Genomic DNA, 10433 nt, shown 5'->3' with positions numbered 1-10433 from the left:
AGGGATAATACACAGTGATGTCACAGTACAGGGATAATACACACAGTGATGTCACAGTACAGGGATAATATACAGAGTGATGTCACAGTACAGGGATAATATACAGAGTGATGTCACAGTGCAGGGATAATACACAGTGATGTCACATTACAGGGATAATACACACAGTGATGTCACAGTACAGGGACAATACACAGTGATGTCACAGTACAGAGATAATACACAGTGATGTCACAGTACAGGGATAATACACAGTGATGTCACAGTACAGGGATAATACACACAGTTATGTCAGAGTACAGGGATAATACACAGAGTGATGGCACAGTACAGAGATAATACACAGTGACGTCACAGTACAGGGATAATACACAGTGATGGCACAGTACAGAGTTAATACACAGTGATGTCACATTACAGGGATAATACACAGAGTGATGGCACAGTACAGAGATAATTCACAGTGATGTCACAGTACAGGGATAATACACAGTGATGTCACAGTATAACCATCTCACAGCCCGACCACCATGTAATTTCAGCAGAAAATAAAGCAGGGCCTCATGTTCAAGTTTCGCCTAAGGCCTCACAAAGTCTAGAGCCGCCCCTGGTTGGCCCTACCATGGGACCCGGTGGGACCATAAGTCCCAGGTGGCACTTTTCAGGGGCGGCATTTTGCTGCCCCCCCTTTTTTTTTTTGTGCCTAGTAGGTTCATGGTAGGGTTGGCGGCGCCGCTGCTCACTGTTCTTAAGCAGCTGCGGGGTATAATAGCGCAGCGGGCACTTTAGACAGTGAGTCTGCCTCCGGCCGACCGGGGTCTGACGAGGGACGTCACACAAGTGACGTACTTCTGCAGACCCGCCCAGGAGGACGTCAGTGACGTCACTCGTCAGGCCGCTGCTGGAGAGGAGAAGCGCTGTGCAGGGCAGGTATGTGTGTCTCTGTGTGTGTCTGTGTCTGTCTGTGTGTTTGGGGGGGGGGCTATAGCTACCTAATGTGAGGAATCTATGCTACCTAATGTGGGGAAACTATGTTACCTAATGTGGGGAATCTGTGCTACCTAATGTGGGGAAACTACGCTACCTAATGTGGGGAAAGTATGCTACCTAATGTGGGGAAGCTATGCTACCTAATGTGGGGAAACTATGTTACCTAATGTGGGGAATCTGTGCTACCTAATGTGGGGAAACTATGCTACCTAATGTGGGGAAACTATGTTACCTAATGTGGGGAATCTGTGCTATCTAATGTGGGCAAACTATGCTACCTAATGTGGGGAAACTATGTTACCTAATGTGGGGAAACTATGTTACCTGATGTGGGGAATCTGTGCTACCTAATGTGGGGAAACTATGCTACCTAATGTGGGGAAACTATGTTACCTAATGTGAGGAATCTGTGCTACCTAATGTGGGGAAACTATGCTACCTAATGTGGGGAAACTATGTTACCTAATGTGGGGAATCTGTGCTTCATATTGTGGGGAAACTATGCTACCTAATGTGGGGAAACTATGCTACCTAATGTGGGCAAACTATGCTACCTAATGTGGGGAAACTGCTACCTAATGTAGGGAATCTATGCTACCTAATGTGGGGGAAACTATGCTACCTAATGTGAGGAAACTATGCTAGCAAGTGACATATGGGGGTCCACCTGAGTAAGTGACACATGGAGGGGGGGTGCTGAACAATTGATGTTTTGGGGGGGGGCACAGGCACATTCTTTGCACAAGGGCCCTCTGCTGTCTGTGTCCGCCCCTGGGTAGAGAATAAGGGGTAAAGTGGAACATAGAACAAATGCAGTTATTTTTTTCTTAATTTTTTTTTAATGAAGTAAACGAGATAAAGGTAAGCAATGACTTTTCCTCAGTCTGAAGCGCGGTCCTCATCGGCAGGAAGCAGTGAGGAGGAGGAGGATGACGGAGGTTCTGATTCCATCTCTGCTTCTTTTTCATCCCTCTCTATATATAGGGCCGTGGCCATGAAGAAGGCCCCTCCGATGACTGCCATTATGGTGCAGGTCATGAGGGCATACTCCAGGCTGCGGTATTTCAGAAGAGGGGATTTGGCATATCCTCGTTCGTAGGTGTCAGATATCAGGCCGATGAGGTACGGGCTGCCGGCATCACCTAGGAGGTGATAGATTGTCATCTGCAGGGCCAGGGCTGAAGATCTCCTCCACGGAGTTACTACTTTTAGTATAATGTCAGATATGAGGGTGAAATTTACTGACAGAAGCGTCTCTCCGATGAAGATGAAGATGTTGGTGGCAACGAGGCTGATGTTGCCAAAAGTCAATGCCAACAGAAGAAAAGGGGCGGAGAGCATCATCGCGCATCCACACACAAGCGGGTCCGCCCGTGGGTTGGATTTGCGATATCTTTTACTTATCTCCGTCCCTGCTACAACTCCCAGAATGCCAGAAACGACTGTAACCACACCAAATATTAGGATGTCGTGATAGTCACACGGTTCAGCACGGCAAGGGTCCTTCTCTTGTAGGAGTGTTCGTGCGTGGGTCAGGTATGACGGACCCCATACACCTATGGCTCCCACTATGAAGGATACAGCCGTCGATCCCATGGTGGTTAACATGAAGCTTCGATTTTTAAATAGTTTTTTCAGATCTGTCGCCCATTTGGCAAACTTCTGGGATTTGTTGTTCTTCTTCCCGTTTGTAGTCGTTCTTGGAAGCTCCTTTGTGACCGAAATCATCAAAGCCACAGCTATGAGGCCCAGGCCAGGGGTGACCCGAAATGCCCAGTGCCAATCGCCCCTTGCTGCATCAGTCACTTTGGGCCCGATGATGTATCCTAGTCCGCAGCCCACAGGTATGACGGAGTAAAACACGTTCAGCATGCGGGTCCGCTGGTCACTTGTAAAAAGGTCTGCAATGATGGAGGGGGCGATGGTGCAGAAAGTCGCCTCTCCGGCTCCAACCAGTCCACTCGTCAGCAGGAAGAGCAGGAAGTACCCGTCGGGGATGAATGACAGGGTAAGTGTCATGCTCAGCCAAATGATGACTCCTGCGCAAACAGTATATTTCTTATTACAGTGGTCGCCCAAATATCCGGCAATTGGTGCGACCAGCACGTAGCTTCCAATGAACAATGTATTCAATAAGCCGGACAGACTAGCATTGGTGTCATATGCTTTCTGTATATAAGGCAGCACCCCCGCCACGCTGGAGCGATTTGCATAGATGAGCAAATTAACAAAGGCGAGGATCACTACGGTGATGATGGAACGTGCGGTGGACATCAAGCTTAGAGATGGCAGGTTCTGCCTCTCAGGGATATCGCCCTTTTCTACATCCATATCACTATGGTCCTCCATTGCTTCTTCCTCCTCCTTCAGCAATGGGTCTTGTGGAGAGGCCATGGTCACAGGTCAGAGCCTGAAAACACTAGAGAGAGAGAGAGATAAGTGAACACATTAGACAACATGTCATCATTCCTGTCATTATACAATAGATCCTTCATACAGAGCAGAAATGTCCAGCACAGAACCACAAGATAACACTAAGACCATCGCAGCCTCAGAAGAAGACGCTTCTCTATAAGTGTTTTATATGGAGACGTCTTCCCTGAGGTTACCAATGTCTGATAACCCTGAACCTGTGCGGTCCTAGTAATATCTATTAACCCTGAACCTGTCCGGTCCTAGTAATATCTATTAACCCTGAACCTGTCCGGTCCTAGTAATATCTGATAACCCTGAACTTGTCCAGTCCTAGTAATATCTGATAACCCTGAACCTGTCCGGTCCTAGTAATATCTGATAATCCTGAACCTGTCCGGTCCTAGTAATATCTGATAACCCTGAACCTGTCTGGTCCTAGTAATATCTGATAACCCTGAACCTGTCCGGTCCTAGTAATATCTGATAACCCTGAACCTGTCCGGTACTAGTAATATCTGATAACCCTGAAACCTGTCCAGTCCTAGTAATATCTGATAACCCTGAACCTGTCCGGTCCTAGTAATATCTGATAACCCTGAACCTGTCCGGGTCCTAGCAATATCTGATAACCCTGAACCTGTCTGGTCCTAGTAATATCTGATAACCCTGAACCTGTCCGGTCCTAGTAATATCTGATAACCCTGAACCTGTCCGGTACTAGTAATATCTGATAACCCTGAACCTGTCCAGTCCTAGTAATATCTGATAACCCTGAACCTGTCCGGTCCTAGTAATATCTGATAACCCTGAACCTGTCCGGTCCTAGTAATATCTGATAACCCTGAACCTGTCCAGTCCTAGTAATATCTGACAACCCTGATCCTGTCCGGTCCTAGTAATATCTGATAACCCTGAACCTTTCCGGTCCTAGTAATATCTGATAACCCTGAACCTGTCCGGTCCTAGTAATATCTGATAACCCTGAACCTGTCCGTCCTAGTAATATCTGATAACCCTGAACCTGTCCGGTCCTAGTAATATCTGACAACCCTGAACCTGTCCGGTCCTAGTAATATCTGATAACCCTGAACCTGTCCGGTCCTAGTAATATCTGATAACCCTGAACCTGTCCGTCCTAGTAATATCTGATAACCCTGAACCTGTCCGGTCCTAGTAATATCTGACAAACCCTGAACTTGTCCGGTCCTAGTAATATCTGATAACCCTGAACCTGTCCGGTCCTAGTAATATCTGATAACCCTGAACCTGTCCGGTCCTAGTAATATCTGATAAACCTGAACCTGTCCGGTCCTAGTAATATCTGATAACCCTGAACCTGTTCGGTCCTAGTAATATCTGATAACCCTGAACCTGTCCGGTCCTAGTAATATCTGATGACCCTGAACCTGTCCGGTCCTAGTAATATCCGATAACCCTGAACCTGTCCGGTCCTAGTAATATCTGATAAACCTGAACCTCTCCGGTCATAGTAATATCTGACAACCCTGAATCTGTCCGGTCCTAGTAATATCTGACAACCCTGAATCTGTCCTTGTAATGGCGGATTATAAGGGTTTGGCTGTATAGTTACTGGGCCATGTGAACTTCATACTGTAGATACAATTGGGCTATCCTGCTATATACATTTACTAATAATGAACCTACCCCACCTCATTGGGATCTATCTGTCCCCCTATATGACTTTCTGCCACTAGTTGATTTGAAAAAACGTTTTCCCTTTCGGAGTACCCAGAGTATTTCTATTGTTAGTACACACAGAATTCTATTATATACTATTATATTTCTGCCCTAATCTTTCTGTCATTCTTTTACTACACCACCAAATCTTTTTCATAGACTTATATCTTTTAGAACTTCATGAATTAGGACTCTTTTTCTTGGGGGCTTTTTTGGGCATAATTGCATTTTAGCAGTTTTGCAAGAAAAGCTCTGGTCATGATACTATCTGTGCGTTTTATTATGTTTAATGCCTAAGCCAAGTATTGTCACAATGTTATGAGGAATATAACTTTTGTTATTTCTTTTGGAAATTCATTTTCTTTTTTTTTTTTTGCTAAAAAAAAAAGCAACAGCAATAAAAAAAAACTGTCAAACAAAAAGCCCTGTGTATGTATGAATAGAAGAGGCTGAGACTTACCTTGTGGTTCTCTCTTCAGACAAGGAACGGTCAAAATCTTGAATTCTCTATCGCAAATAGAAACTCTCTAACAAACACTTTGCACCACAGGTTGTGAATGCAAAACACACTGAAGAGACTGCAGCCGGCGCGCACCTCCTTGTACAGCTTACGGTGACATCATCACAAGCATGTGTGACATCACAGGGTTCTAAACCATCTTCAGGTATGTGTATATCTGTATAGTAAATGTGAGTAGCCATATTAGTCCAGTGATGCAGATTATAATACCTTTTTTATTGGACTAACAGAATTTTGTAGAGACAAACTTTTGGGATTCCTCCCTGATAATTTATAAAGTCCTTTGATCATTAGTCCTTGTCTATTGGACTTGATAACGGGAGGAATCCTGAAAGCTTGTCTCTACAAAATTCTATTAGTCCAATAAAAAAGGTATTACAAGAGACTGCAACATATTTTTTGATTTGTGTATATATATATATATATATATATATATATATGTAGTTCCAAGCGTGAGTAGGTGCCTCCAGCTAGGGTCCGGGTCCAGGATTCTGCATACGTAGTTCAAAGGAAAATGCTGTGGCACTCAAGGTATGGTGAAAAAATGAAAACTATTTAATTCATCCCAAATGTGCAAAGAGCAACGTTTCAATGGTCTCACACCATCATTATCAAGCCACTTGCTCTTTGCACATTTGGGATGAATAAATAGTTTTCATTTTTTCACCATGCCTTGAGTGCCACAGCATTTTCCTTGGAGCTACGTATGCAGAATCCTGGACACGGACCCTAGCTGGAGGCACCTACTCACGCTTTAGGAGTGCTGCTTTCTTCTTTGACATGTATATATATATATATATATTAATATACACCTAGAAATACATCAAGTACATAAAAACATCTTTTAGAAAAATATTTCTCCAGGCCTGCCGAGTATATCCCCGTACTTCACAGTGTCTTCTTAGTTTATATATTTTAATCTTTTGAACTTTTAACCCCTCTAGGACCAAGGGCATCCTGGGACTTAAAGGGGTTATCCAGGCCAAAACTTTTTTTTATATATCAACTGGCTCCAGAAAGTTATAAACAGATTTGTAAATTACTTCTATTAAAATTTTTTAATCCTTTCAGTACTTATGACCTTCTGAAGTTAAGGTTGTTTTTTTCTGTCTAAGTCCTCTCTGATGACACCTGTCTCGGGCAACGCCCAGTTTAGAAGCAAATCCCCATAGCAAACCTCTTCTAAACTGGGCGTTTCCCGAGACAGGTGTCATCAGAGAGCACTTAGACAGAAAAGAACAACCTTAACTTCAGAAGCTCATAAGTACTGAAAGGGTTAAGATTTTTTAATAGAAGTAATTTACAAATCTGTTTAACTTTCTGGAGCCAGTTGATATATATAAAAAAGTTTTTGCCTGGAATACCCCTTTAAGATTGAACCGATTATTATTGATATATGTCATGAATGCATCAACGGTCAGATGGTCGGACGACCAAATGATGAACACATCGTCTACATACCTCCCATACCATGCGAGGCATGTGGAAAATGGATTGGTGTCAGAAAAAATAAACTGCTCCTCCCACCAAAAAACAAAAAGGTTAGCCTGAGCTGGTGATGACTTTGCTCCCATTGAAGTACCCGTGCGCTTCAAATAAAAATTGTTACCAAACATAAAATAATTGTGTTTTAACACAAAATCTACCACCTCAATAATGTAATGTCTCAAATCCACAGAATATTTAGAAAATCTCATCAGTATATCCGAGATAGCTGATAATGCCAGGTTTTGCGGAATACTGGAATAGAGCGATTCAATGTCGCAAGTAAGCCACGACAGAGAATCGCTCCATGTGAATTTAGTTCTTCTGACAAGGAGTTTACTGAAAATTCAGATTGTTCAGATACCACGGACACTAGCGGGGACTCAGAACCGCAATATGTGAACACTCACAAGAATCGCAATGCGAGAAGACAGTCAAAAAACGAGGAAGGCGCGGTGGCAGAAAACATAGGAAGAAGAGCTTCGGAGCGTAACAAGGACAAACGGAAAAAGTAATAAAAGAGGATTTTCAAGTCATCAACATTTCTGCACAAATCATTACAGATGAAGAAACATCGGTCCTGTGGAAAGGACTGGGTTTCTCTCCTACTCATCATTTTGATGTTTATCAGACAATTTTGGATATAAATAAATTTGTGAGAACTTTAACAGTTAAGAAACATTTATTTGTGGAAAATGCTGATGAACAATCAGACCCACCTCAACTTTCTATAAACCCTGATTTACCACTAGTGCATTTGTTAGCAGAACAAATTGCTTTTAGAGATCTCTGTCTCCTTGAAAATAGTGGGATATCAATTTGTGATGAAGTGAATACTGCACATACCTTCTCCACTAAAAACCAACATTTTTATCCCATACAGACCAGACCAGCAATTTTTGATTGGTTCCAGGACCTTATCATGAAAGATTTGGTTAATCTACAATCAAAAGTAATGTCCAATACAACTCGTCCTAATTTGAATAAAAAGGAGGCTGCTGCCATAAAGAAATTAAAGAAAAACAAAAATTTGACGATCCGATCCGCCGATAAAGGCGGCTCGGTAGTATGTATGGACACGGGACTGTATATCAATTTAAATGAAAATCTACTATCTGATGATAAAACTTACCTTAAACTTTGTGGGGATCCCACTGAACCTTTTAAAAAAGAACTGTTGACTCTGTTGGAAGAGGGGAAAGCCAGATCTATTTTGACCCAAAAAGAAGTGGATTATATTTTCGTGCCTGCTCCAATTATTCCTATCTTCCACTCGCTACCCAAGCTGCATAAGGACCGATTCCCGCCGCCGATGCGTCCGATCGTGGCGGGGATCGGATCCCTTAACGAGCACCTATGCGAGTGGTTGGACTCAGTACTGCAACCTCTGGTTATGCAATGCCCAAGTTATATCAAGGACACTAAGCACTTGCTAAAAATCATGGATGAATTCACATGGAGCGATTCTTTGTCGTGGCTTACTTGCGACATTGAATCGCTCTATTCCAGTATTCCGCAAAGCCTGGCATTATCAGCTATCTCGGATATACTGATGAGATTTTCTAAATATTCTGTGGATTTGAGACATTACATTATTGAGGTGGTAGATTTTGTGTTAAAACACAATTATTTTATGTTTGGTAACAATTTTTATTTGCAGCGCACGGGTGCTTCAATGGGAGTAAAGTCATCACCAGCTCGGGCTAAGCTTTTTGTTTTTTGGTGGGAGGAGCAGTTAATTTTTTCTGACACCAATCCATTTTCCACATGCCTCGCATGGTATGGGAGGTATGTAGATGATGTGTTCATCATTTGGTCGTCTGACCATCTGACCGTTGATGCATTCATGACATATATCAATAATAATTGGTTCAATCTTACGTTTACCCACACATGGTGTAAAAGTGAAACCCCCTTTTTGGATGTCATGTTACGTGGCAACCCTGATACAAATAAAATTGAGGTTGATCCTTACAGAAAAAAGATATCAGGCAATACCATCCGAAGGGCGAATTCATGCCATTACAAACAAACGGTAAGAGCCATACCAGTAGTTGAACTTATACGAATTAAGCGGAACAGTTCTTCCTCAGAGATGTACCGCAGGGAAGCTGATGCAGCATGCACATGCCTGGCAGCTCGAGGTTACCCTGGAGGGCTCTTGAAAAAAGCTCGAGAGTGGATCCTATGGATCAAAAATCCCTTTTTACAAGTAAGCAACCAACTGAATCACAAGATTGTCCTACATTTGTCACCACATACAGTCCAGAATTTAATGACATCAAACGCATTGTAATTAAACACTTACCTTTGCTATCAACAGATCCCACGGTAGGGGAGATTATAAAGTCAGGTGTGAGCCGGGCACCTACTCTATCCAATCTCCTTGTTCCCAGTATGGTGGACACGGCTAGTGTTACCACCCAGTGGATTAGCACCAAGGGCTTCCACAAGTGCGGTAAATCGCGGTGTGTGGTATGTCCCTTTGCCGAAAAATGCCAGAAAATAGAAGGTACGGTGGATGGCAAATGCCATGTCATTCACAACTTTATAAACTGTGATAGCACTTTTGTTTTATATAAAATCATGTGCACACAATGTCACTTAACATATGTGGGTTCCACCAAAAGGTCCCTTAAAAAACGCATGCAAGAGCACATTAGACATGCTGCTGGCCCTTTAAGCTCGAACATTTCTAACATATCTAAACATTTTCTAATATGTCATAATTCAGACACCACTTCCCTCAGGTTCTCAGGCATTGAGAAGATGAACCTAAATAAAAGGGGAGGTGACCATATTCGATCCCTCCACAATTGGGAAATCATGTGGATTTATCTTTTGAATTGCATTCAACCCCATGGTCTAAGTAGCAAAACAGATTTAATATTACATTACTGATATGTCTCCGAATAATTTATCTGTGTTTGGTCCCATGTTTTTGTTTTAATCACGCGCACATGTGATGTGGACCTGTCCCTCCCCTTCCTGTGGGAATGGGGAAAATGCCCTGGAGTATATAAGGGTGCCTCATTTGAGGATCTACAGGCTATGAGTAAGGATCGATAGATCAGAAACGCGTCAGCCATGCTTGGGACCCCCCTCTGTTTGTGCAATATTTCATATTTTTAAGGAAGAACCCTGAATAAAGACGGACGTTTTACTTCTACTTGCTGGCTTTTTTAGTATTTTATTTTCATTTTATCCACTGTGCCAGGGATGAAAATTATTCCAAAAGAAACTAACTCAACTGTCTATGCTCCCCCGTTGCTCCAATATTGGTGTCCCATTCTCTGTTCGCCGCCTTCTGCTTTTCCTGCAGGTC

At 42.9% G+C, this 10433-nt stretch overlaps 1 protein-coding gene across 1 annotated transcript; it reads right to left on the bottom strand.

Annotated features, from left to right (window-relative positions):
- Positions 1-1817: 1817 nt before the first annotated feature.
- On the bottom strand, positions 1818-5661 carry LOC130357771 (protein spinster homolog 1-like). The gene is made up of 2 exons (XM_056560509.1): positions 5564-5661; positions 1818-3409 (listed from the first exon to the last, which is right to left on the bottom strand). Exon 2 carries the CDS (start codon positions 3382-3384, stop codon positions 1870-1872), a length of 1515 nt encoding a protein of 504 aa, XP_056416484.1. The 5' UTR covers positions 3385-3409; positions 5564-5661; the 3' UTR covers positions 1818-1869.
- Positions 5662-10433: the final 4772 nt, after the last annotated feature.

This window comes from Hyla sarda, chromosome 2 (assembly GCF_029499605.1).
Source record: "Hyla sarda isolate aHylSar1 chromosome 2, aHylSar1.hap1, whole genome shotgun sequence".
Taxonomy (NCBI): Eukaryota; Metazoa; Chordata; class Amphibia; order Anura; family Hylidae; genus Hyla; species Hyla sarda.
Note: the sequence above shows the minus strand (reverse complement) of the source record. Positions and strands in the feature narration are given on the sequence as shown.

Excerpts from the sequence above, each read along its gene's own strand:
- LOC130357771 (XM_056560509.1), bottom strand. The coding sequence starts at position 3,384 with ATGGCCTCTCCACAAGACCCATTGCTGAAGGAGGAGGAAGAAGCAATG.